Raw genomic sequence first — 23,778 nt, 5'->3', positions numbered from 1 at the left:
CATTTTTATTAATATGCAAACAGCAATTAACTTGGCTTTTCTGTAATTCATTATTTTTTATCTTTTCTAATGTCACGGTCAGATTAGAGCAAACCTAAAAAACATAGGTTTCTGAGCTCACTGTCAGTTCTTTCCCCAGTGTTCATGTTTTGAGAAAAAAAACTTTATTAAGTTGTCTATTTAGTAATAATGTTCAGAACTCCTTCCAAAGAGATTTGAATAGACGGGCATAAATAAAATGTCACTCTCCTCTCAAGTCCAGATTCAAAGCCCACTGAAGTCAATGGGATTCTTTCTAATAGTACCCAGAGGATACCTATTGTCAAGAACAGTGATACATGGAGTCCTTGCCCAGTACAAGGAGTTATGCAAAACTGATCACAGTATCGGGGGCTTGGTGGGTTGCTTAGTAGTGCAACATCGTTTAAATACTCTTGAATTCTTTTTCTTTCATGCAGGAGACAAATGCTTCCAATTATGGCCTTTTGCAGGTTGCACTGAGATCAGGTCATTGCCACTTACAAGAGTTGCAATATCTAAGTTTTCAGTGCCAAGAGCTAAAATGCATCTAAGGAAAAAGAAACATACTGGGGTGTGATATCAACAGAAAAAAAACAAACTGCAGTTCTAGGAATTAGCGTTTATTATATAGGCAAACTTTTTAAAAATCAACCCAATCCTCACAGTGTCCTGATTTACACGGGACTGTAGGCTCAATTTCTTCTGTCCAGAATAAGCTATTGAAGGAAGAGACTTTTTCTGCAGGATTTTGTCATTTTTGTCAGTTCTACAATTCAGATACCAAGATATGAAGTAACTTCTTAAAAAGAAGAGGCATGATCTGAAACAAACAAAAATCACATTTTATAAATACTGAGTTCTGAGAGCCAAGTTCTACTCAGATGTACATGTGCATCTGGTGACTTCAGAGGGAGTTCTGCACAAATCTCTGAGGTAAGAATTTGGTCCTGAATGTGTGTGCAGCACAATTTTAATTAGATGTAATCTGAGAAGAAAGTTTGAGCATGATGCACATTTTTAGCATGAGAAATGATGGAAAAGCAATATCCACCATGTGTCACACTTTTAGCTCATTGATTGTACATATTTTAAAAAGGAAAAAAGTGATCAAACAATACTATTTTGTGTATTCTAATTGAAATATTCAGTCAGTCTCTAATCTCAGTTTTTAATGTTGAATTGTATTAAAAAAACCTGCTTAACATTTTTCCTAAATTTCAAAATTCTTCCGTCAGAACTGACTCTGGGTACATGTAAAACGTAGTTTTCAAAGCTAGCCAGTACTTGTATATTAAATAACACTGCTCACAATAATCCCTTTGTCAAAAGCTTGAGAAAGGAGATGGTCTTTGCATTTGGATCCAGGGGTTAACATACTCAGGCTTTGTCAGACCAGTAGAGTAAGCAAACTAAAATATGCACCAACTCCTGCTCTCAACTAGACTCAAACAACTTGTCAGTGAACAAATGGCAATCTTTAATTAAACATACTATGGCATCTTTATTTTAAGTCAATGGAAATAATCATATGTGAGTGAGGCAAGCAAGATTTGGGGAAAAATTCTCAAAACACTTAATGACTTAGGCACCTAAGTCCCATTGGTTTTCAAGTTGGTTTGGTGCTTTTGAGAATCTTACTGCGTCCCTATATTACTGCAGATATTGAGTGCAATAATCATGTAGGCTAGGTTCAAATGAGGCCTCACTGTTTACTTACTTCACTGGCTAACTCCTGTAGCCGCTAAAAAAGGCCACAGGTGTAACAAAATTCCTCCAGACTATTAAAGACCAGTGGGGGACACTAATCTAATAATGCCACACTTCAGCCTAATGGTTTCTTCAATGATAATACAACATTACATCAACATGTTTCATTGTGAATACCATGCACTGACAAAATCCATCAAAATCACACAGTTTTGGGTCAATGAACAGGATCTGCTAAAATATCCCTCTCCTTGTCATTCTCAGAGATTTTAAAGCGAGAGGGAACCCTTTATGATCATCGAGCCTGACTTCCTGTATAACACAGGCCAAAGAGCCTCACCCAGTAATTTCCGCATCAAACCCATACTTTCTGTTTGAGCTAGCATGTAGTATTACATGCAGATAATAAGGACATTATTTACTGGTCACGTTCTTAAAACATCAATATTTCAGCTGTATTTTTGACATACCAAAAATGACCAGTCCATAAATGTTCAAGTTAAAAAAAAATATATTGGGAACAGAAAACGGCATTCAAACTAGTAGAGAAATATTTATTTCTTTTCTTCTAACTTACAACTAGCCAGAGAATCCCGCTGGATTAAAAAAAAAAGTAGTGCTGTTTGCATGAGAATTTTGGAGCTAAATTAGGAGTTCCTCGGAAGTGGGAATTTAAAATTGTGAACTGTATGTAAAGAGAAAATGAAGAATCAAGGTTAACTTCAGAATCAAACAGAATTCCTGATTCTCAGGCTTTCATCTCATGAAGTTTGTTTATACTGTATTGTGGCAAGTGTTTTAAACTAGAATACTGTTCAAAATAAAGAATAAAATCAAAAGCTTCCTTAAGCTTCAAATGTGTGTACCTGGGATTATGAAGCTGAAGGCTTTGAGTTTTCCTTTCCATTAGATCCAAAATTTGCTTCGCATTCCTTGCAGGTATGATGACAGTGCCTAAAATCAGGAGGAAAATAGAGCATTCAAAATTTTTGCTCAAATTTCTCTAACACAGCTGTCATCTTTGTGACGCATATTTGTATGTGTTCTTTTAGAAGGAATTTGTTGAACAGGCTTTATAGAAGGAATCTCTTGTTTTTCCATTCATCCGGTTTATGTTCTTACCATAGAATATCAGGGTTGGAAGGGACCTCATGAGGTCGTCTAGTCCAGCCCCCTGCTCAAAGCAGGACTAATCCCCAATTTTTGCCTAAATAGCCCCCTCAAGGATTGAGCTCACAACCCTGGGTTTAGCAGGCCAATTCTCAAACCACTGAGCTATCCCTCCCCCCAGTTCTTCAGTCCTTCCAGATGTCTTACGGTATGGGATGATGTCTGAATGCCCCAGCAAAACAACCTTATTATTATGTATTGTTTATTTTATTTTCAGTAGTGCCCAAAAATATAGTAGAGCTTTCCAAGCAGGAAAAGGAAGCATGATCCCTGACAAAAGGAACTCACAATCTAGACAAGACCACTGGGTAAAGGCAAGGGTTACCAAGATATAGATGGCCAATTGGCCACATCTTTGTAATATAGTGTTGTGTTAATACAACAGGGTTTGGGAGGGTGGAGGTGGGGGGGTTAAGTGGGGGAGGGAAGATTTTATTTTAAAAAAAATTTTGGTTTAGGATATTTAAATTATTTCAAAATACCCTTCCAATTTCCCATTATCAGTCAGCTAATTTACATAGGCATCACAGCACAAGTGGGCCTTCAGAAGGGATTTTAAAACAGAGAGGTGGCCTTGTGGATGAGCTTTTGGAAATGCATTTCCTATGCGGGGAGCAGTGTAGTAGAGGTGGACAAAGTGAGGGAGATTATCATAGGCTCAGGGAAGGAGGTGGGAGTTAATGCAAAATGAGATGTGGGTGGGAGCAGCATTTGTATAGGGCTTTGAAGGCAGTGACAAAAAACTTGAACTGGATGTGTTGGACAGGGAGCAAGTAGAGAGATTCAAAAGGGGATGACATGGTCTGAGGTAAGGAAAATGATCTTAGCAGCTGCATTTTGTATGGACTGGAGATAGGATTGGCCAGAGAAAAGGAGGCTGCATTAATTATGGCAGAGAATGATTAACTGAGGGATATGAAGATGTGGTGGAGGAAAAAGATGTAGGATTTGGATACATACATCTTGGACATATGGAGCAAAGGAGAATTCAAAGGTGAACCTCAAGTTACAGGCCAGATAGATGGTGTGATATTTAATGGCACCAGACAGAAGGTAAATTGCTAACTGTTGATCTTTTATAATTAGTATATGGAGAGGCTGGGGATTTAATCCTTTAAATTATAGGATTATTTATGTCTTCCAAACAATGCAGATTATATTGTATTTAATTTGTATCTTTCTAATAATTACTACATAATCTGGAACTGCATAACTGCAATATATATCCTTAGGTATAGCATTCAAGAGTGCCCTGTGAACTAAAGCAAAAGGTTTAAATGTACTCTGTAGTTGCCTCTCTCCTTCATTCTATTGTCAATAACTATGTTTTGATCTAAAATTGAGCGATCTATATTCAAGACAAACCTTTTATGTTCTGGACCAAATGGCTGAACTCCTATACTTTGGAACTTTCTTTGGCATGCTCGTATGTATGACATTGTCCCAATGGCAAGACCAAAGGCACCAGCAACTGTACAAACAGATCACAAAATATTGTTAGTATCTTGAGTTAGACTCTTGAACTATCATTTGTCCTTTTTACAGTAAATTGCACTTATGTGGGACTTTTTAATCAAAGTGCTTTATAAACACAAAGATTATACTGTAATAGTGTAAGTTCTCTTGTCACTGAAACACTGCAGCTGGTTAATACACAGCAACACTGCACAACAGTTTAGATGTGAAAAAGAATACTGTGTACACTTGGAATTTCAGGGGGAATTTAGGTGTGTAACAATAGTGCAAAGTGAAATCTGACAAAGACATAAGAGCTGACTCCCCCTGCCTTTGCAAAATGGCCCATGGTATTTTTGATGACTACCACTAGCTAGGGCCTCAGTTTAAGTCTTGTCTTCCTATGTCACAGCCTTCCTTAATACCACTAGGCTCTGGTTCAGTACTCATTCAAAAAGAAAAGCTACTTCTAGCAACACGTTGAATTTTCTGTGGAGGTCTCAAATCCAAGTCTACACCAAATGCAACCTGCTTGGCTTTTGAAAACACACGAGCTTATGTCATTTAAATGGCATCGTTGCATTATGTAAATGCAATACAAAACAATTTCTGTGCAAACAATTTTTTTAACAAAATGTTCCAAAGTTAGACACGTAGGATAAACTGAATTTGTATTATATATCTTTATTTGAGTAGTTATTTTCCTGTAATACTTAAAGAACTTAACCATGTTGAGAACTCATTCTGGTAGTCATATGGTATTGCCAGGGCCTTACTGCTGTACGTTATGTAACAAACGACAGTACCTGCCCCACAAAAGCTTATACTCTAAAAGACTAGACATAAGAGGCAGATAAAATAAGCAAGGTTGTAAGAGCAGGGAGAGAACATGAGAATAAAACTGTAGGATAGTGTATCACAGATTAGCTATGTGCACAATCAGTAGCCCAAATTCTTCATTAGCCTATCTATGATCAGATGACAGAATTCTGTGTGCATTATGTCAGGGTAGGGATAGGATACAGAGGGACCTAGACAAATTGGAAGACTGGGCCAAAAGAAATCTGATGAGGTTCAACAAGGATAAGTGCAGGGTCCTGCACTTAGGACAGAAGAATCCAATGCACCGCTACAGACTAAGGACCAAATGGCTAGGCAGCAGTTCTGCGGAAAAGGACCTAGGGGTGACAGTGGACGAGAAGTTGGATATGAGTCAACAGTGTGCCCTTGTTGCCAAGAAGGCCAATGGTATTGTATTGGTATAAGTAGGGGCATAGCCAGCAGATCGAGGGACGTGATCGTTCCCCTCTATTCGACATTGGTGAGGCCTCATCTGGAGTACTGTGTCCAGTTTTGGGCCCCACACTACAAGAAGGATGTGGATAAATTGGAGAGAGTCCAGCGAAGGGCAACAAAAATGATTAGGGGTCTGGAACACATGACTTATGAGGAGAGGCTGAGGGAACTGGGATTGTTTAGTCTGCAGAAGAGAAGAATGAGAGGGGATTTGATAGCTGCTTTCAACTACCTGAGAGGTGGTTCCAAAGAGGATGGTTCTAGACTATTCTCAGTGGTAGAAGATGACAGGACAAGGAGTAATGGTCTCAAGTTGCAGTGGGGGAGGTTTAGGTTGGATATTAGGAAAAACATTTTCACTAGGAGGGTGGTGGTAGAATCTCCTTCCTTAGAAGTTTTTAAGGTCAGGCTTGACAAAGCCCTGGCTGGGATGATTTAATTGGGGATTGGTCCTGCTTTGAGCAGGGGGTTGGACTAGATGACCTCCTGAGTTCCCTTCCAACCCTGATATTCTATGATTCAAGGTGAGAGTTAATGAGGCAAAGGTGGGGAGGTACAGATTTTGATTGGAAGTTTTCCCCACAAGAAAGAGGTAGTATGGGAGAGGTGCTTGTGGAAGAAGCAGACAAACAGACCATTGAGAATAGTGTTATTGACAGAACCATGGTGAGGGCTGACCTTGCAATAATATAATAGTGCAGATAGGGCAATTAAAAATTGAATATACACTCTTACTGAAAAAGTCTTAATTAAAAAAGCTTTACTTAATAAATTAGTTTGTAAACTTAGTAGAATCCTATTTACCTAAACTGCTATGCTGACACCTTATAGATTCAGATAAACAGAAGTTTGGATAATTGACGTTCTCTAGAACAGGGAGACACACAGTTAGCACACAAAGGAAGTCTGGATAGTGGAGGTTTGGAAAGTGCAGATTCTACTGTTAATAAAGATCCCCCAAGCTTTTATTTCCTTTTAAAATAAAAGTACTGACTTACATGCAATTTTAGGTAATGATCCAAATCTTGGGTTTGATGAGAGAAAGCCTAAAATAAAACACAATAGTTAAGAATGTCTATCTACTTGAGAAACTCATCAACATCTAACAACAAAAGGGGTCTTTTTCTAATAAGCCTTTCTCATTTCTCAGAGCAAGGCCTATACCTGCAAGTATGGTAGCTTTGATTTAGGAAAATACACAATTTCCAAAGCATTCTGGTAATTCCCAATGCATTTATTTGTGCAGCAGCACACAAGCTTTGGGGGAAAATACTTTGTGCTGTCATGTGGGGGATTGAAGTCCAGGTCTCTCATTCAATTTCTTGCTCTTTGGGTCAGCATAAACTGGGAGATAGCTCCTAGGACCTTTTTTGCCAATAATCAGCCCAGTGTTAACTGTCACCAGATAGAGTCATGTTTATCCTCTTTAATAGGAATAGAGGAGTCACTCTGACATTTGGGCTTTTGAGGAGAGAAGATGTAGTTCATGAACAGAGGAGAAAATGGAAAGATTCTCATCCTTCTCCACCAAAATTCCCCCTCCCCTCAAATGGACTAATATGACAATAGTGGCTTGTTTCTAATCTCAATTTTGTAGCATCATGTATTGGTATCTGTGGATGCTCAGCTGATGCCATGAGACAGCAAATCAAAATGCAGCATAAGGATTTTTCCATATAATCCTCCAAATGCCTGTGGATCCCTCCAATTTTCCTGTTTACATCCCCTTCACCCATAAGCTCACAAGTTGCAACCACCATTCTGGACATTGTATAGAACCTGTTCAAAATACCCAGACAGGATGACTGATCACAACTGTGTGATGTGACTGCCATATCTAATCTCAGCCAATCAAAGGAGCAGGAGTCAGAATGAGCCAGTCCATTGAATTTTGTACCAGCACTTGTCTGGTGACTCATCCATTTCTGCAGAATTTAAAGAGAGTGTGACAGTAGCTCTAAGAGCTACATAATGACCCCGTTCAATGAGACGGAAGACCCTAAACAGTGGAACCACTGTATTTCTGGGGTGGGATGTCAGTGGGAGGCAGGGTATGGAAGGGAAGTAGGGGTGACAGTGCTAGGCTACGCAGGTGAATTCCACACAGAAGAGTTTGGTGGCAGAGGGAGCATAGAGTGGCGGCCAGTAGACTACCACTGTAGAGTCACATAATATAGGAGATGCACAGAAGTCCCAGCTTCTTCTAAAGCCAATGAGCTGTAGTATACACAGTGGAGTGGTTATGCAACCACTCTATTCCAAGTGTTAGATTGTGGGGAGGAGGATTTCTTTTCCCCTAGCCCCTATTAGGTCCTCCGTGCAAAGCCCATTTATTTTCACTTTGTCTAGGTGTTCAGCAGTTGTTTCAAAAGAGGTACAAGATGCCCCATTCATCTCAAATAAGTCAAGGCACAATAATGGCCATTTAAAATTGGCATTCTTAATTACTTCACCGCTGATCATTTTAGCATAAATATCCAGCTACTGCAGAAATGTGGGGAGAGTTATCTGCCAAGGGGTGAGAAACCCAGAAAGTAGTCTGCATCTCCTCCACAGGCATGCAGAGTGCAACCAGGCTGATTCACTACAGAAATGTAACGTGATACTCTGTGCAGATTACACAGCAGCTGTCTAAGATCTCCCTGTCCTCCCATTTAGCCAGTACTCTTTGCATTGAGCCACTATGTATGTTGGCATACAGTCATAGAAACACTGCCAATGCTTTCTAGAAGCCAGAATTTAGAGCTACAATGCCAGATTCTGATACCCTGACTTACATGGACTTGTATCCTATTCCACAAGTAGTCCCAATGAAGTCAGTGATGATTCTTGATTACAGAATGTAATCGTGACATATTCAGGCCGCTAGTATTTGCAAAGGTCTGAATTCAAAAGGAAATACAGTAAAAGCTTTGTTATCCAGCATGTTGGGGGAATGGTGGGTGCCGGTTAATCAAATATTCCAGTTAACTGAGAGTTATACTTTACCAATGGAATATCAATTTGCAAAGAAATTGGAATACAATAAAATGAATAAAATATAAAATACAGTAATACAGTATACAGGTATTCACCAATGTACTGCACTGCAGAGTGGCTGGTTTCTTGAAGCACTTAGGTGTATACAGGTAACCTACTGTATAGAAAACTTTATCTTTTGACACTACGTATCACTATGGGCAGCACATGGCATACACCCAGATCACTAAAAATACACTTAAACTGTACTGAACATAAGTTGATCTTTCTTTGATGATTCAGAAGACACTTCAGGCTCTTGCAGTGCCTCACGGTCATCATTATCAACATCAATTATCATTGTAGATGTAGAAGGTGTAGTAGATTGGGCTGAATCTGTAATGACCCTATGACACACCCTGGAAGCTGCTTTTTTGAATAAATTCATATCATCAGCTTGCTTACTTGTCTTCTGCCTCTTTTGCATAAAAGTAGAGGGCAGAATGTGCAATTGCATAACCTCCTAGGCAGTATACCAGTCCTGGTTACTAGACTGAAGATTTGTATTGGGAGATATCAGAAATGCTGGATAATAAAGCTTTCTGGTTGATAAAGTGCCAGATAACACAGCTTTTACTGTATTCAGAATGAGTTGTGGCAATGCATAGTTAATCATCAAATCATAACAGTGATGGCACTGAGTGGGAAGAACATTCAAATATGAAAAGCAGCAAGCTCTGGAGGAATTCTCATTTAGTGCTGATTCCAGATCAGCATGACTTAGGTTCAGTTTTAATATAAATAAAATGATACATGTATATCTTCCATTTACCATTGTAAATTAGTCCCTGAGTGATGAGCATGCTTCCTAGAGACAATGGAAGACCTGAAAAAAACAAGCAAACAAAAAAATTCAGCACTTTGCTCACTACTGCTGACTGGCTGAGAATTATGTGCATCTTTTTTGTATTTGTTATCCTGTCTTCTCCATCCCAGCTTGCTTGTCTCATTCACCTATTATGCCTGCTCTTAGACGGAAAGCTCTTTGGGGCAATGACGGTCATTCATTATGTTTGTACAGCACCTATCACAGTGGAGCCCAACCTGGTTGTGACTTTTTTGTGCTACTGCAGTATAAACAACAACAAAAACTTGCATGACCATAGTAGTATATCCCCTCAAGACAGCAAAACTAAAATGTATCTGACCTTGATAGCAGTTTGATTAAATGATGAAACCCTTAGAAGCTTTTCAAATCTTTTCCTTTCAGAATGACCACATTTAGAGTTGCCATCTGGCCAACTTTACACTCACTCTGCAATGACTTTTGTTTTTGTTGTTGAAACTAAATAGAAATTTTGTTATTTCTTGAAAAAATTCAAAATCAAGATCACATGAAAGAAAATGAAAAGTGTCTCTTGGGTGAGAGTAAATAATAGATTTAAAAAATAGTGACATCAACTAATAATAATAGTTAACTATTAACAATTAAGGGAACAATTCTGCCACTTTTACTTACATTAAGTGTACCTTATTATGTAAGTAGTCCCACTGATTTCATAGTAAGTACTACTCAGCATAAGTAAGGATGACAGAATTAGGCCCTAATAACAATCCTCTCTCAAATAAATTTAAATGTTAAAGTAACTGGCAAGACATGCAGTAGAATTTAAAGCAGTAGTTCAGCTAAAAATACATCAGGTGCTGATTCTCACTGGGATAAGAATTAACATGAGTTACCTACCTCTGTACCAGAAACTTTCATTTCTACATTCTCGACTGATCCTTTCTACTTCTTTTCTATTGATGTGAGCATCTGAGATAGGACAGTAGAGACCAGACTGAAAAGAGCAATCTTCTGTTAGCTTACTGATTTTTATCTTATAAGATCATTTTTAGACCATTTAAGATTAAAAATAGTTACTAATACATGTAAAGTGAAGAGAAAGGTATTTTCCTTTCATAAGTAATGCAACCCTCCCTCAAGTCTCAAAACAAACACACACACGCACAAACCCCATCTCTAGTTAGTGAAGCAATCAAATATTTGATAATTCAAGAGCAGAAATGTGAAGCACTGTTCAGGTTTTAAAGTGAAAAAATGTCATGCTATTTGGAACATCTTGCCTGCAATAGTTTAGGTATTAATTTTAGACAGGCAGTAAATTGGTGTTTCTTCTCTTAATTCTTTTTTTCTGATCAGCCACATTCCTTTAGCTGATGTTCAGGGATTGAACTGATAGGAAAAAAAGGCAATGCTACTCTCAGGTCCTCCCACAAAATAAACCCCAACCACTTGAAATGCCAAATGAGAAATTACTCTTGGTAGGTTGTGCAGATATTCAAATTATAATCTCTCACACCCTCCAAGGCACTGCAGTCTTAACTCCGACTCGTGCAATTCAAATACACCTATGGGCTCCGTTGGGCTCCTCTGGCTGGGTTTCTCCTCAGAAGGATTCAGTTGTCCTACTGGATTCTGTTGATGCCCACCCAGTAATGGCAGTAAAATGTCACTCACAATAGATTGTGTATGTCCCTCTCTTTTCTTTGTTGAGCAGTGAAATAGTTAATAATATTGATATTTTAGTACCATCTCTGGGCATCTGAGTTAACATCTCTCCAAGGCTGGCTCTAGCTGGGGTCCATGGTTGAACTGCACCCACAGAAATCAGGTCTGGATGTGCATGGTTGGGAGTGCAGCTGGCACTCAGGTCTGTCTGCCAAAAACCACAACAACTTCTCTTGGCAATGGGGACCAGTGGGAAGCCTCAAGCCAGCATGGAGGGGCAAGGATTTAGGTAGGGTGGAGGGGCAAGCTAGTCTGTTCTCCTTGTCCAGCCAGGTAGGGAGCAGCAGTGCAGGGGATGGGGTAGGGCAGCAATAGGGGGGCCTATGGTGTTGCTGGGACAGGGGTGGCGCTCCAGGTTATGATGCAACTCCCTTTTGGGGATCCTGGGGAGAGGGAGAAGGGCTGGATATGGGGCACGGAGGGGAAGACCCTAAAATTCCTTCTCCCAAGGAAGCCTTGAGCCAGCCAAGAGGGGTAAGAAGCAGGGTGGGGGCAGGCAGGGCTCCTCGAAGGGACAGTAGGGGGGTTTCCTTTGAGGGCAGAGGCTACTGGGAGGGGGTGGGTATAGGAGTCATGTGGAGAGGGAAGGTAGGGGCTTCTGCTTTCCTGGATTTCTAACCATTGTAATAATCATCATTAAGGCTAGGAGTCTTTCACAGAGGTCACGAAAGTCATGACTCCGGAACCTCTGTGACTTCTGCAGCTGCAGCGGCTGACCCCAGGGCTGCCCGAACAGCTGAGGCAGCCCCAGGGCTAGCCACACTGGTCACTCCCTGGGTGCCCCAGACTGCTCCCCGCCCAGAGGAGCAGCAGCAGTGGCAAGGCCATTGGCCGCTCCCTGGCCAGAGCAGCGGTGGTGGCAGAGCCCCAGGCCACCCCCTCCCACCCCCCGGAATAGCAGCATCTGCTGGAATGCCCCCTCATCCCCAGCACCTAACATTTAGTAAGGGGTATTTTTAGTACAAGTCATGGACAGGGTCACGGTCCATGACTTTTACTAAAAATATCCATGACTAAATCGTAACCTTACTTATCAATAAGTTTTCTTACACTGAACTAACTCACCACTATGCTGCTACAGCTGTACACATGCACTGTACAAGAGTTTGGCATAATCAGTCTCCTGTACAGTGCATGTATACAGTTGTAGCAACATGGCAGGGACTTAGTTCTGTTTAAGAAGACAATTATAAATTGTTATTTTATTATGTTTCTATCTGGCTGCCCAGGAAAGGTTTCATAGCTGCTTTAAGTGCCTAGTAATAATGTGAAATACCTGGTGTAAATATCCTGGGGATACTATCAAGGGCCCTCTCTGACCCCCCAACTCCTCCCTCTTTATTCCTCATTACAAAAACAGACCTACAATATGGTATCTAGATGTCATTATAAATATGTGATCTGTAAAAAGTTCCTGAAGTTACTGTGAAGTGATGTATACTAAGTAACAGGAAATGGAAAAACTCTTTGCTCATGAAAGCAAATCCTCTTCATTACTAAATAAAATTGGTACATATACTGGGGAGGGTATGTTGGCTTCATCTGTGCTGGATTAGCAGTCACCAGGTAATAGCATTCATACCTAGACTTCAAAGGAACTGAGTATAAGTGAAGAGAGGATTGGAATAGACTCTGACTGGCAATTATGACCTCAGGCACTGGGATGGTGAGATAAAGGCAGAGCCCATGATAGCTGGAGGGACAGACACATAGAATGCTAGGAAGGTAGTCTTCAATTTACCAGGACTATAACTCTAAGGTTTAACCTACCAAGATAGGCTGTGGCCTACCCTGTACTCTAGATATGATTTTATTACATTTATCTTTGCTTTTATTCCATTTACCAATAAACTTCAACACTTCCAAACCTGAATGGTGCTGCGACTCCATGTGCCAGGTCACAACGCACGGAGCAGGGAGTCGGAGCCAGCCCCAGCACAACCCCAGTCCCGGGGGACAGGAGCTGCTGCTGTGGGGTGAGTCAAAGCTGGGCTTGGTCTCCAGGCCAACCCCTCTTCCCCTAGGCCTTCCCGCCACACCGAGCTGGGATTAGGATTGTGGTGCTGGAGAGGAGTGTACTGCTGCAGGTGGTCGGTGCCCCCTCAGTGGGGCAAGGAGGAGGCTGAGTGCACCTACTGACTTAGAAGGCTATTTCTGCCACTGCATCTCACTGAGACGAATGGGGCAGTTTAGACTTCATAGTTATTGTTGAAAGCTCTGTGCAGACTCAGGCAGATGTCATTGTTTCAATTACACGCAGTTCACAGTTCCAAGGCTTTATTTACAATCACAAAAACTGAAAATGTACTTTTTAAAAAAATGAAAGCTCAGATTTTGTAGCACAAGTGCCACCTCAGTAGAGATGTTGGTATGCCATAGGGTATGTCTGCACTTGGAGCTAGAGATGTGATTTCCAGGTCAAGGACACATACCCAAGCTAGCTCTGCGCTAAAAATAGTGTTGCCATGGCAGCATGAGGAATGGGTGGGCTAGCTGCCCTGAGTACGTGCCTACAATATCTTGGGAGGGTACATAATTGGAGTGGCTAGCCAATCCTGCCAGCCCTGTTGTCATGGCTATGCTCTACTTTTAATATGCTAACTCAATCACTGCTGACATGGGTATGTTTCCTCAGTGGAAAATTGCACCCCCAGCTCCAGCTGGAGATATACCTATGCTGACATGTACCACCTCAATGTGAGCCCTGTTAGTTTTGTAATCCTGGTGATGAAATAGGTTTATTGGCTGCAGTCATTATTACATTTTCAGATAGTGAATGCCCCAGTCCTCATTCAAACACAACTCCTACTAAAGTTAGTGGGAGTGTTGCTTGAGGAAGGCCTTCAAATTGATCACAAACCAAGTTTCATAGCACTGTGTGATGGGGTGTGCTCCCCACACTGGCCCTGCAAGAGCTGGGTTGGGCCAGGTGGGCCCAATCAGCTAATTAGGCTCCAAACAGGGGAGAGCTATAGGCAATTAATTAGAGAGAAGCTCATGTGTGAAGGACAGGTGGGGCTTCTACAAAAGATAGGAAATTGGAAGCAGAAGGGGCTGCAGAAAGGTAGTCTATGGTCACTCCCTGGGAGAGTGTTTGGCAGTTATAGAGGGAAGTAGCCCACGGTTGTTCCTGGGAGGAGGGAGTAGAGTGGCTGGCAAACCCCAGAGAGTGGGGGAGTGCTGCGGTAAGAAGCAGCCCAGGGAATAAGCAGCAAGGTTGGGGACTGAGCAGACCTTGGCTGCATGTTGTAGGGTCCGTGGGCTGGAAACTGGAATAGAGGGTGGGCCTGGGTTTCCCTACCCACCAGTGGGGCAGTGACACTGGTGGAGCAGTGAAATGAAAGACCGTTGGGGTCACTGTGGGAGTGACAGAGAATTTGAAGGACTGCACCCAGGAAGAGGGGAATGCTGAGTGACCCAGCCAGAGGGATGCTGTGGCTCCTGAGAGCAAGAGAGGCTGCAGGGGAGAAACTAATGGGGTATACCTGCTGAAAGGGGTGTTAACCAGACTAAGCTAATCCCCAGAACCACCAACAGGTGGTGCCATCCAGCAGTGAGTAGAGCAAACCTGTCACATAAGGTCATAGTATAGTATATGAAACTTGTACTGCTCATAAACTATGTCAAATATAATAAAACCTCTACAATAGTACAAACAACAGATAAGAAGTAAATGATTATGAACAGGGTTATTTCATATCAAAATTACTCTTAGTTAAATGTTCACCTATGGCACAAAAGTGGTGGAATTTGGCCTTAACAGGCCTGTTGAGATTTCTTCAGCGTAGGGGAGCTTGCAGCGGGTGTAAAGCAGTGTAACCAAATCCTATGCCAACTGGCCCCCCCACTCCACCTGAGTTGGATGTTGAGGATGAGCCAGAGAGCACCTGTGCTCTATTGGCTCTTAAAAGAGGTCTGGTCCTTTGGAAGCCATAGCCAGCTGGCATAAACTAGAGCAGATTAGCTGGGACTGGGACCAGGACCAAGACAGCTTGACTAGAATTAGCAGATGGTGGTTACCGGCTTTCTGACTGCCCTCTGCTTTCTGTCTTCTCTGTACTGAGCAGAATTTGGCACAGAGTCTGGGTCATAACACAAAAGAAGGCTGGATTTTCCAGAAATTGTGAACATGAACATTCTGAAACCTTGTACAGAGCTTAGAGAAGTATAATACAGTAACTCCTCACTTAACATCGTCCTGATTAACGTTGTTCCATTGTTACATCACTGATCTATTAGAGAAGATAATCGTTTAAAGTTGCACAATGCTCCCTTATAAAGTTGTTTGGCAGCCGCCTGCTTTGTCCACTGCTTGCAGGAAGAGCAGCCCGTTGGAGCTAGGGATGGGGGCCTGGAACCAGGGTGGGCTGGCAGCCCCGCTATCAGCTCCCCGAAGTTCCCTGTGTGGCAGCTGCCGGGCAGTTCAGGTGTCCCTTCCCGCACTGCTGTGTGCTGCTCCTGCCCTCTGCCTTGGAAGTGCTCCCAGGAGCCTCCTGCTTGCTGTGCAGGGGGTGGGGGGAAGAGGGGTGCTGATGTCAGGGTGTCCCCCTGCTCCTGAACCCCCATCTCCACAGAGCGCGGTGGGGAGGGACATGACAGGGTGCAGGGGTGAGGGAGCTTGCTGGCAGCAGCAGCTGCTGTCTCAACTTGCTGATCTACTTAAAAAGGCAGTCTACTTAGAGTGGGGTCAGCGTACTTAAAGGAGCAATGTGCATGTCTCACAAACACACACTTTGGAAAGTGGGATAGCGTGGGTTCATCATCACGGTCAGTTTCCGCAGGGAATGTTTGCAACCACTTTCATGCTGTGTCTCCTCCCTCCATTCGTGTTGCCTTGGAGAGTCTGAGGCTACGTTAACACCAATGTGTTAACCCTTGAGGGCTCAGCCGAGTGCTAGTTCATCATGTACCAGCAAGGCATTCCCTTGGAAATATCCCACCCTCTGATTCCACCATGACTTATACGGGTTGTGTGTGTGAAGGAAAAAAAAACACACCCCCCCCCCATTACATTAATTCTTATGGGGAAATTGGATTTGCTTAACATCATTTTGCTTAAAGTAGCATTTTTCAGGAACATAACTACAATGTTAAGCAAGGAGTTACTGTGTGTATATATAGAAAATTGTGCAAGAACTTATGATTCTAAAACCAAATGTACTCTATTTTTAATATTGTATGGTATACTATAAACTATATTTAAACTACCTACAGTTATATAGCATCAATACACTTTATTATAAACTTAGTTCTTTTAGAAATTTCTAACTCAGGTGTAAAAATTTACTTTGGATTGAAATATGAAAAGCAAAATCTCAGCACAGCAGAAGGGGTAGAAGTCCTGAAACATACTTAATGACATGGACTAGATCTGTTATTAACATTATGAGACATTTTAACAGAATGCAGGCTTTATTTTTTCAAATTTTATATATTTAATTCTGTAGAAAAATATCATGCTAAAAATTAAGAGCTATTCAAGGAAGTACAAAGTGAAAGCTGCAATGCTGTAATTAACTTATCTGTGGTCTACAGGACTGGACATTGTCATTTAATATTTTACACCATAAATGCTGCATATTCCAGGTATACAAGGGAAGCATGGGCCAACCTGTAGCTATTTTAGGGTGGAGTTTAAGCCATAAGATTTATTGTTTTTGTCAGTTTGTATTAAACTAAACTTAAACATAAGACCAAAGGCTGCCCTCAATTATATCTGTGCAACCCCACTTACTTTGTAAAATACTGTATTACTGCCTTTTGCATTTTCATTTGGTTATGAAAAAATGCCTCCCAGAATCTTGGTTATATCATAAAGAAAATATCTCAAATGACGCCATCTTTCTTGGGAAAATGTAAAAGCTTTATATATGACAAGTAACTCCTGAAGAGCTGAAACCTTGCCCCAAACAACCAGATACCCCTGAGAAAGCTGCCATGAGTATAGTGGACGCAGACACCTGACCTGGAGACCAGCAATCTCTTAATAATTTGCAAATGAATCAGCAGGAACTCCACAGAGGAATACTGGCAAGCCACCCCTCCTCCTCGTTTATATGTATAAGTCCCTGTATTCAGACAGCTGTTCACCTGGATTCCATTTGATAGTAAGAATACAAAAATGCCAGTCATGGGCTAAAGATAGCATTCAACAGAAAGGGGAAGCAACTCCAATTTACCTGTTTGTTTTGTTGCTGTGAAGATGCCTGAACTTTACTTTGGGCTGTTTCTGAAGACATGTCTGTCTGTCCTTCCCCCTCTCCTCCTAACAATCTTGGTAAGCAGCAAAGTCAGCAATGCCGTCTTTTACAGCTGGCTCCTCCTCTCACTGTTTGGTACAAAGGTAAAAAGAGTAAAAGTATTATATTGTTATAGCCAACTGTTTACCCAGAGATAACACCATTTTGAAAGAAGCATTGTTTTTATTGCAGATACTATTTGAATAACCTGATATTAAATGTAACTAAAAAAGATAAAATGGCTGAACTCTAAGTGAATTATATTAGGCCACACAATGCATTATCCCCTTTCAGTTATCAAAAATATTGGGTTTGTACTGAGTCAAGCAGGCATGTGTACAGGGAAGGATTATGTGCTGGGGCTTGTGGAGTGCAGCACAAAACTCTCACTGCTGGAGAGGAGTGAGGACAAATGTGGTTTCAAGCCACCTTGCACCTTCCTGATTCCTGACTGCACTGGAAGCCAAAATGGCCCCTGGCATGAATGAGATGGCTCAGAGAGTTGGTCTAATTTATAGCAGCCTGTTCTGAGTGGTGGCCAGAATTCCCACAGTCAGAGGGCTACCCCCTCCTAGCCATGCCCGGCCTTTAACCCCTGATGCACATTTCTTATTTTTCCACCACAGGACCTAACCATCAAGCCTAATATGAACGAAGTCTGTATTTCAGACCAAGGTCCATCATGACCTAGTTATTTTTCTGATTTTATTTTTAAAAAAATCATATTTCAGGAGGTACCCACAAAGGGATTTAGTTACTTAAGCCCCAAATTTAGGTGCCACTGCAATCCACAAACCCCCCACTGGGCTGCTGCATAAACCTGTAGGCTTGTAAACTCTCTGCACCTAAATTTTTTTTGTTATAAAGTGTCCTAAGTTTCTGCCTTTGGTCATGAACACACCACCTCCCTCTCGGCCTCGGGATACCTCTTTCATGCCTAAGCCTCAGTGGGATCTCAGATGTTCCCCTACCCTTTTTGCCTGCAAGGCCTGGTTAAGTGTTGGGGTCCATTCAAAAGTGATGACGGGGTGCTTCCCTTTTAACTTTTAGCCCACTGGTTAGAGCATCACCCGGGATGTGGGAGACCCAGGTTCAATTTCCTCCTCTGCCTGATGGGGAGAGAGGATTTGAACAGTTGTTTCTCACCTCTCAGGAGACTGCCATAACAAATGGGCTCTGGGATATTCCTGTATAGGTGCCCCTCAGTCTCTCCTGTTGAAGCTGTTCCACTTTTTGGATAAATAATTAGTCATTGGAGCAGGGGGACTGGACCTTGGGTCTCCCACCTCTCAGATTAGTGCTCTAACCCCCAGGCTCCAGAGCCATTCTCTCTAGCCCAATTTCTATTTATGTATTTATACAAACTGAACAGCTTCAAAAGTCTGTTCTCCTAAGTGGTTGCTGGTACTCAAAGTGTGAACTGTTCCAACTCTTCTCTGTACTGTGCTTTAGTTCTGAGACAGTTACAAAGTTATAACACTCACGAGAAGCCCTGTATTTTTATTTAGCATTGGAAATTCAAATAACCTTTTTTTGTTTGGTTTTTAATGGCAGGGCTGAAGAACTGACCTTTCTCCTTGCTAAAAAGACTTAGGTAAAGCACTGTGTTGATACAAATCTGTAGTAAGGTAAGTCTTCCTGTGCTCAGTTTTACCACATTCAAACTGTATATTGATACTGTTTCTCTGAAAAATGTAATTTTGAAGCTCTGTGGAAGGTGGGGCAAACTGTAAACTCTTCACTGTTTGTCTCACTCTGTCAGTCTCTTGTCACTTAGAAAAGATCTAGGGAAAGGGGAGGGAACTTTAGAGCAGTTTGCCAATCACAGGCACTAAATCTTGGAATTCATACTCTGTTCAATAAACCTAGCTGTGTAGGAACTTGTATTTAAAAGAAGATCATCACAGGAGATTGCTGTAGAATCTGACCTGGCTCCTTTACCACTGCAGCAGAATTTAAGCTCTGCATCACTTTTTCATCATTGTTTTCCAGATTCAGAAAAGTAAATAAGAAGAGAGGCAGGCTTTTTTAGGACTCTGTAATGTGTTCTAGTAACGTGTAGCTTGTAATTAATCTTTTATTACACCCATAAAATCTTGGAAGTATTTCCTATGTTACTAAGCTAAATTTCAGTTTCAACATAATGAAGAATCCCAGAAATGGATGAAGATGACTGAGTTAGCTGCAGAAGCCAATAAGTTTCTCATGTTGACATGGCTGACAGTCTATTTAATTTTTGGTTTTTTCAAAATATTTCATTTAACTATTTTTTACTTTAACAAAAACAAACCTGATTTTTAAAAACATGAATGTTTAATTCAAAAATTCATATGCTTGTTTTGTTAAATATTGTATGTTTTGCTGTTGAAGGAAAAAAATGCAGAATACATAATGTTATTGTTTTAGTTAAATAAAACAATTTAAATGTCTGGTGGTGGTCTCCTCTTAATACAGCATGGCAAGAAAATCCTCCAAATATTAATGATTAACCTGTTGAATTGGAGATAGATATTTATGAAATCATTGGGAGGTGAACTACTTCAATTACCTTTCGTAAATGAAATAACCAACCAGCCAATCATTCATTTTCTGATATAGCTGAAAAACTAATCTGAAAAGTTTTCAAAATCACTTAGAAATGCGTATAGTGCGTACCTTATAAAAATGAAACCTACATCTATCTCTGAGTTGTGAAGAATATGTATTAAGGTTATAACAACCAACAAGAATGCAGTTTTATGTAGAAATCCATGATTAAATTGAGTCTTCCTGACCAGTGATTTAAATCAAATCCACCCTGAGAAGGCTTGATTCAGTGGTTGATAGTGACCACACCACTCTGTGAGATTACTGTGAGAAACAGATGAGAAAAAACAGATTTTTGAGAGTGGGGAAAAATTTAATTGCCAGAGACTTTGTCTTATTGTGTGGGTGTTTCGGGAATAAAGTACTAATTAATCATAGTGACATTTAGCCCAGCGCTTATAGTAACACTTCAGATGTTTGACATCCAGTGGGGTACAAGGGGAAATACTTGCCAGGAGATATTATAAGATCCCTCTAAATTAGAATCTTTATTTTAATTATGGGACTCTTATTTTGGTGCAGGGTACATAGTTTAGTTTTAGGCAATGTCACTAGAAGCGTAACAGGATTAAAATGAAGCAGTGACTGGACACTATTGTTAAAGGTGTGGGCTCAGATGTTTGACATCCATTTCCAAAGTTTACAGAGGAATAATCTGGGAGGCACTGTTACTTTATTTTCTTGGTTGTTTTTGAAGGGATTATGAGAATATTTGGGAAAAAAAGTAGATCACTCTCTTTTTCTTAGGAAGGATGGCATGGGGTTTAGGCACAGGCAATCTGGATTCTGTTCCTGGCCTTGCAGCAGACTTCACCTGTGAGGCTGGGTGAGTCACCCAATCTTGTTAAATCTCAATTTCCTCCTAAGTAAAATACCCTCCTTGCAGCTGGGTTGTGAGGCTTAATTAATGCCTAGGAAGTCACATACTTTGAGACTGTTAAATAGAAAAATCTATACAGAGCAAGACCTAAAACTTTTATTACTTGTTGTTGTTATTTTCACTATACACTAGCATGACTGAGGGCAAAATTTGGCTCATGGGGGTTCTATTTTTCCCAACAAGCTGAATTTTGCCGTCCACCAGGAAAAGCCCTAGATCTTTTCCTGGTTATGTGGAAGATTTTTAGCACCTCCCAGGAGCAGTGAAGACGGGTGGGGAATGCTAGCCCATCAGCAGAGCAAAAAAGAGACCAACCCCATGAGCAATGCACTGCCCCCTACAAATTGGCACCCAGGGTGACTGCCCTGATTGCCTACCCCTAAAGCTGATCCTGCCCTCAGTTCTAGTGTAACCTCATTAAGACATTTGTGTATTTTTGATTGCAGAACTTTGGTCCAGTGTCTTGTTACTTTCTGGTATGTAATTAACCCTCCATATTTAGTTCCATTTATTTTATGTGCATTTTATAGTATTTCGCTCAATATAAAACCTAGGTGGGGTTTTTAAACATGCCTTCCACAAAGGATATACAAGCTCTCATTAAAACCAGCTGCTACAAAATCTGCAATTTGTGATATACGTGCAAGAACTTGGTCACTAGCAAACAGATCTTGGGGAAAAAATGCTGTCAAATTTGGACCTTACAGGGGGTATTAGAACAAAAAAAATCCTTTTGTGTTTGCAATGATGAGGAAATTGCCTCAGCACAGCACGTACTCCCTGCCCGCTAACGCCCAAACCCACATCAGTGCAGAGGCTTACCGGAGCCCTCTTTGCGCAGCTCTTGCGTTTGAAAACCCAGGAGATCAGACTAAAGAAAATCAGCGGAGCGAAGGGCAACTTTGCAGAGACAAAGAGGAGAAAAAAAAAATCTTACGATCTTTCCGGACTCTAGTTGGGAAGTTACTGATTTTGCATTAGTTCGAAAACTGGGCCCAGTTCGTACTTCCACCGCGCAGACTCCTGCTGGCTGTACCGCGCTCTCTGGCGCGGAGACGCGGCACCCGCAGGCTGTATTCAATTCCTGTTTCGCTGCGGGGGCGGCCGCCCGCCCAGGAAGAGGCAGAGATCAGCTGCAAGAAGCACCGATTCAGCCTCGCTCCTGGAAGCTGCCTGTGTCTGTGGGGCCCTTAGCGAGCTCCGGGCTGCCAGTGTTTTCTCCCCAGTGTAATGTAACTCCCTGGAAAGGGCAAGGGGCCTGTACTGCTGCTGCCCTTTCCTGGGCTGAGACCTCTGGACGCATCACATACCAGAATTTAGTTTTTGTCCACTGCGGGATATTGTCTCTTCTCTCTCAGACAGTTTACACAGCTATAATTTAGGTGAGTAACTCACACCAGGGCAGGTACTAAATACCCATCCCCATGTACAAAGGAACGTGATTCTTTTGGGGCTGTCGTGTACCTAAAACGGCGTTTACCCTTTGTATTTGTTGTGTAATAAACCCCACCCTTCGTAGGTGCTGGAGCTGGGGGTCTGGCCGCGGCCCCTGGCTTGGAGTTGTCTCCATCATATACAGGGGTTTACCGTTTGGTTCAGTGGCTCTCAGCACCCCCACTACACAGATTGTTCCAGCACCCCTTGCCACCCTTGTTTTAGGGTTGCCTATGATAGGCTGCTAAAATCGTAGCTGTCAGCTATGGCAAACCTAGAGTTGGATTGCAACTTCCCCAAAGGTTGGGGTGGGAGAGGAATGAGTGGGTGTGTGGATTTTTATTTACACTAAAGCACCCCCCACTCAAAGCACCAGCTCACTGTATAATAATTTTCTAGTAAATTATAGACAGTTTAAAAAAAGCCACACTGCCTTGTCTACAGACAAACAAAAAGCAGACTAGAAGAGGGCTCTGCATAGGGGAAAGGGAAGAGAGAAGGTTCTAAATATGGCAGTCAAAATAGTTACAATAAACAAATTTATGCCATTGACAGAGGATTTTAGCTGCTTAAAAGTGGAGCTAGTGGTACTGAGATGGGTATCAAGGCAAAGGGGGAGAAAATGGGTGAGATTCTTGTAAGAATCCCCTCTAGCTTTCATAAAATGAATTTATTTGAAATTAGTTAAAACATTGCACCATGGCAGTACAACAAGAGCCTGATCCTGTGTCCACTGAACTCAATGCCAAAGCTCCCATGGACTTCAGTGGTGCAAGATCAGGCCCCATGATAGGCAAATTCCAACTATTTCATTTAGAATCTACCTTGAACAGAAGCTAAATGTAGTGTCAAATAGCTCTAGCAATGTGTGCAATGACCAAGAAATGATTAACAGCTATGTCTGTGGGGCAATTAAACTGAGCATCTGCCTTCTGTCAATATTGAGATAACTCCCACTGTAACTTACATAAAATATATACTTTACAAGTATAAGTTTGGAGCTAGAATTGCAACTTTGGACAAAATTAACTGAGATTTCTTTTTCTTTCTGAGACAAGGTTCAGGTCTGTCACTTCAGAAAAATGGGAGTGGGCAGGCAAAGTTGTCAGCATAAAGAACCTTGCATTTGATTATGATATCCTGCAAAGTCAGGGGGTGGGACAAAACGTGGAAGACCTAATGGAGCATATAGACCTACGAAAAGGGGGCACAAACTAAGGTGGGGGGGGGAGGGAGGGTTGTAACTGCCTCCTTTTCCCTGTAGCAAATGATACCTCTGAAAAGATGTGGGAAGACTATCCAGGACCTGTACATTTTTGCTCCTTAAATGCACTGAGTCATGGCAACACTGTGACAGGCTCCCATTTCAAAGTGGTCAGAGCCATAGTCAGGCCGCATTGAAACCAAGGTAGGGGACCAGCTATGGATCAAAACCAAGGTCAGAGTCCACAGACAAGCCA

The 23,778-nt window shown here is 41.6% G+C and overlaps 1 protein-coding gene across 2 annotated transcripts; it reads right to left on the bottom strand.

Moving 5' to 3' along the window:
• Window positions 1-625: 625 nt before the first annotated feature.
• Window positions 626-22,085, bottom strand: OCIAD2 (OCIA domain containing 2). Of its 2 annotated transcripts, none has more exons than XM_073342086.1 (8): window positions 21,707-22,085; window positions 17,359-17,507; window positions 10,352-10,448; window positions 9,440-9,493; window positions 6,648-6,695; window positions 4,264-4,369; window positions 2,595-2,682; window positions 626-841 (listed from the first exon to the last, which is right to left on the bottom strand). In XM_073342086.1, exons 2-7 carry the CDS (start codon window positions 17,416-17,418, stop codon window positions 2,601-2,603), a joined length of 447 nt encoding a protein of 148 aa, XP_073198187.1. In that variant the 5' UTR covers window positions 17,419-17,507; window positions 21,707-22,085; the 3' UTR covers window positions 626-841; window positions 2,595-2,600. The 2 variants fall into 2 exon arrangements, with proteins under 2 accessions (XP_073198187.1, XP_073198186.1); XM_073342085.1 differs by having other exon boundaries at window positions 21,822-22,085.
• Window positions 22,086-23,778: the final 1,693 nt, after the last annotated feature.

The sequence above is a fragment of the Lepidochelys kempii genome, chromosome 4 (assembly GCF_965140265.1).
Source record: "Lepidochelys kempii isolate rLepKem1 chromosome 4, rLepKem1.hap2, whole genome shotgun sequence".
Classification (NCBI taxonomy): domain Eukaryota; kingdom Metazoa; phylum Chordata; order Testudines; family Cheloniidae; genus Lepidochelys; species Lepidochelys kempii.
This window is presented reverse-complemented; position numbering and strand designations above follow the sequence as displayed.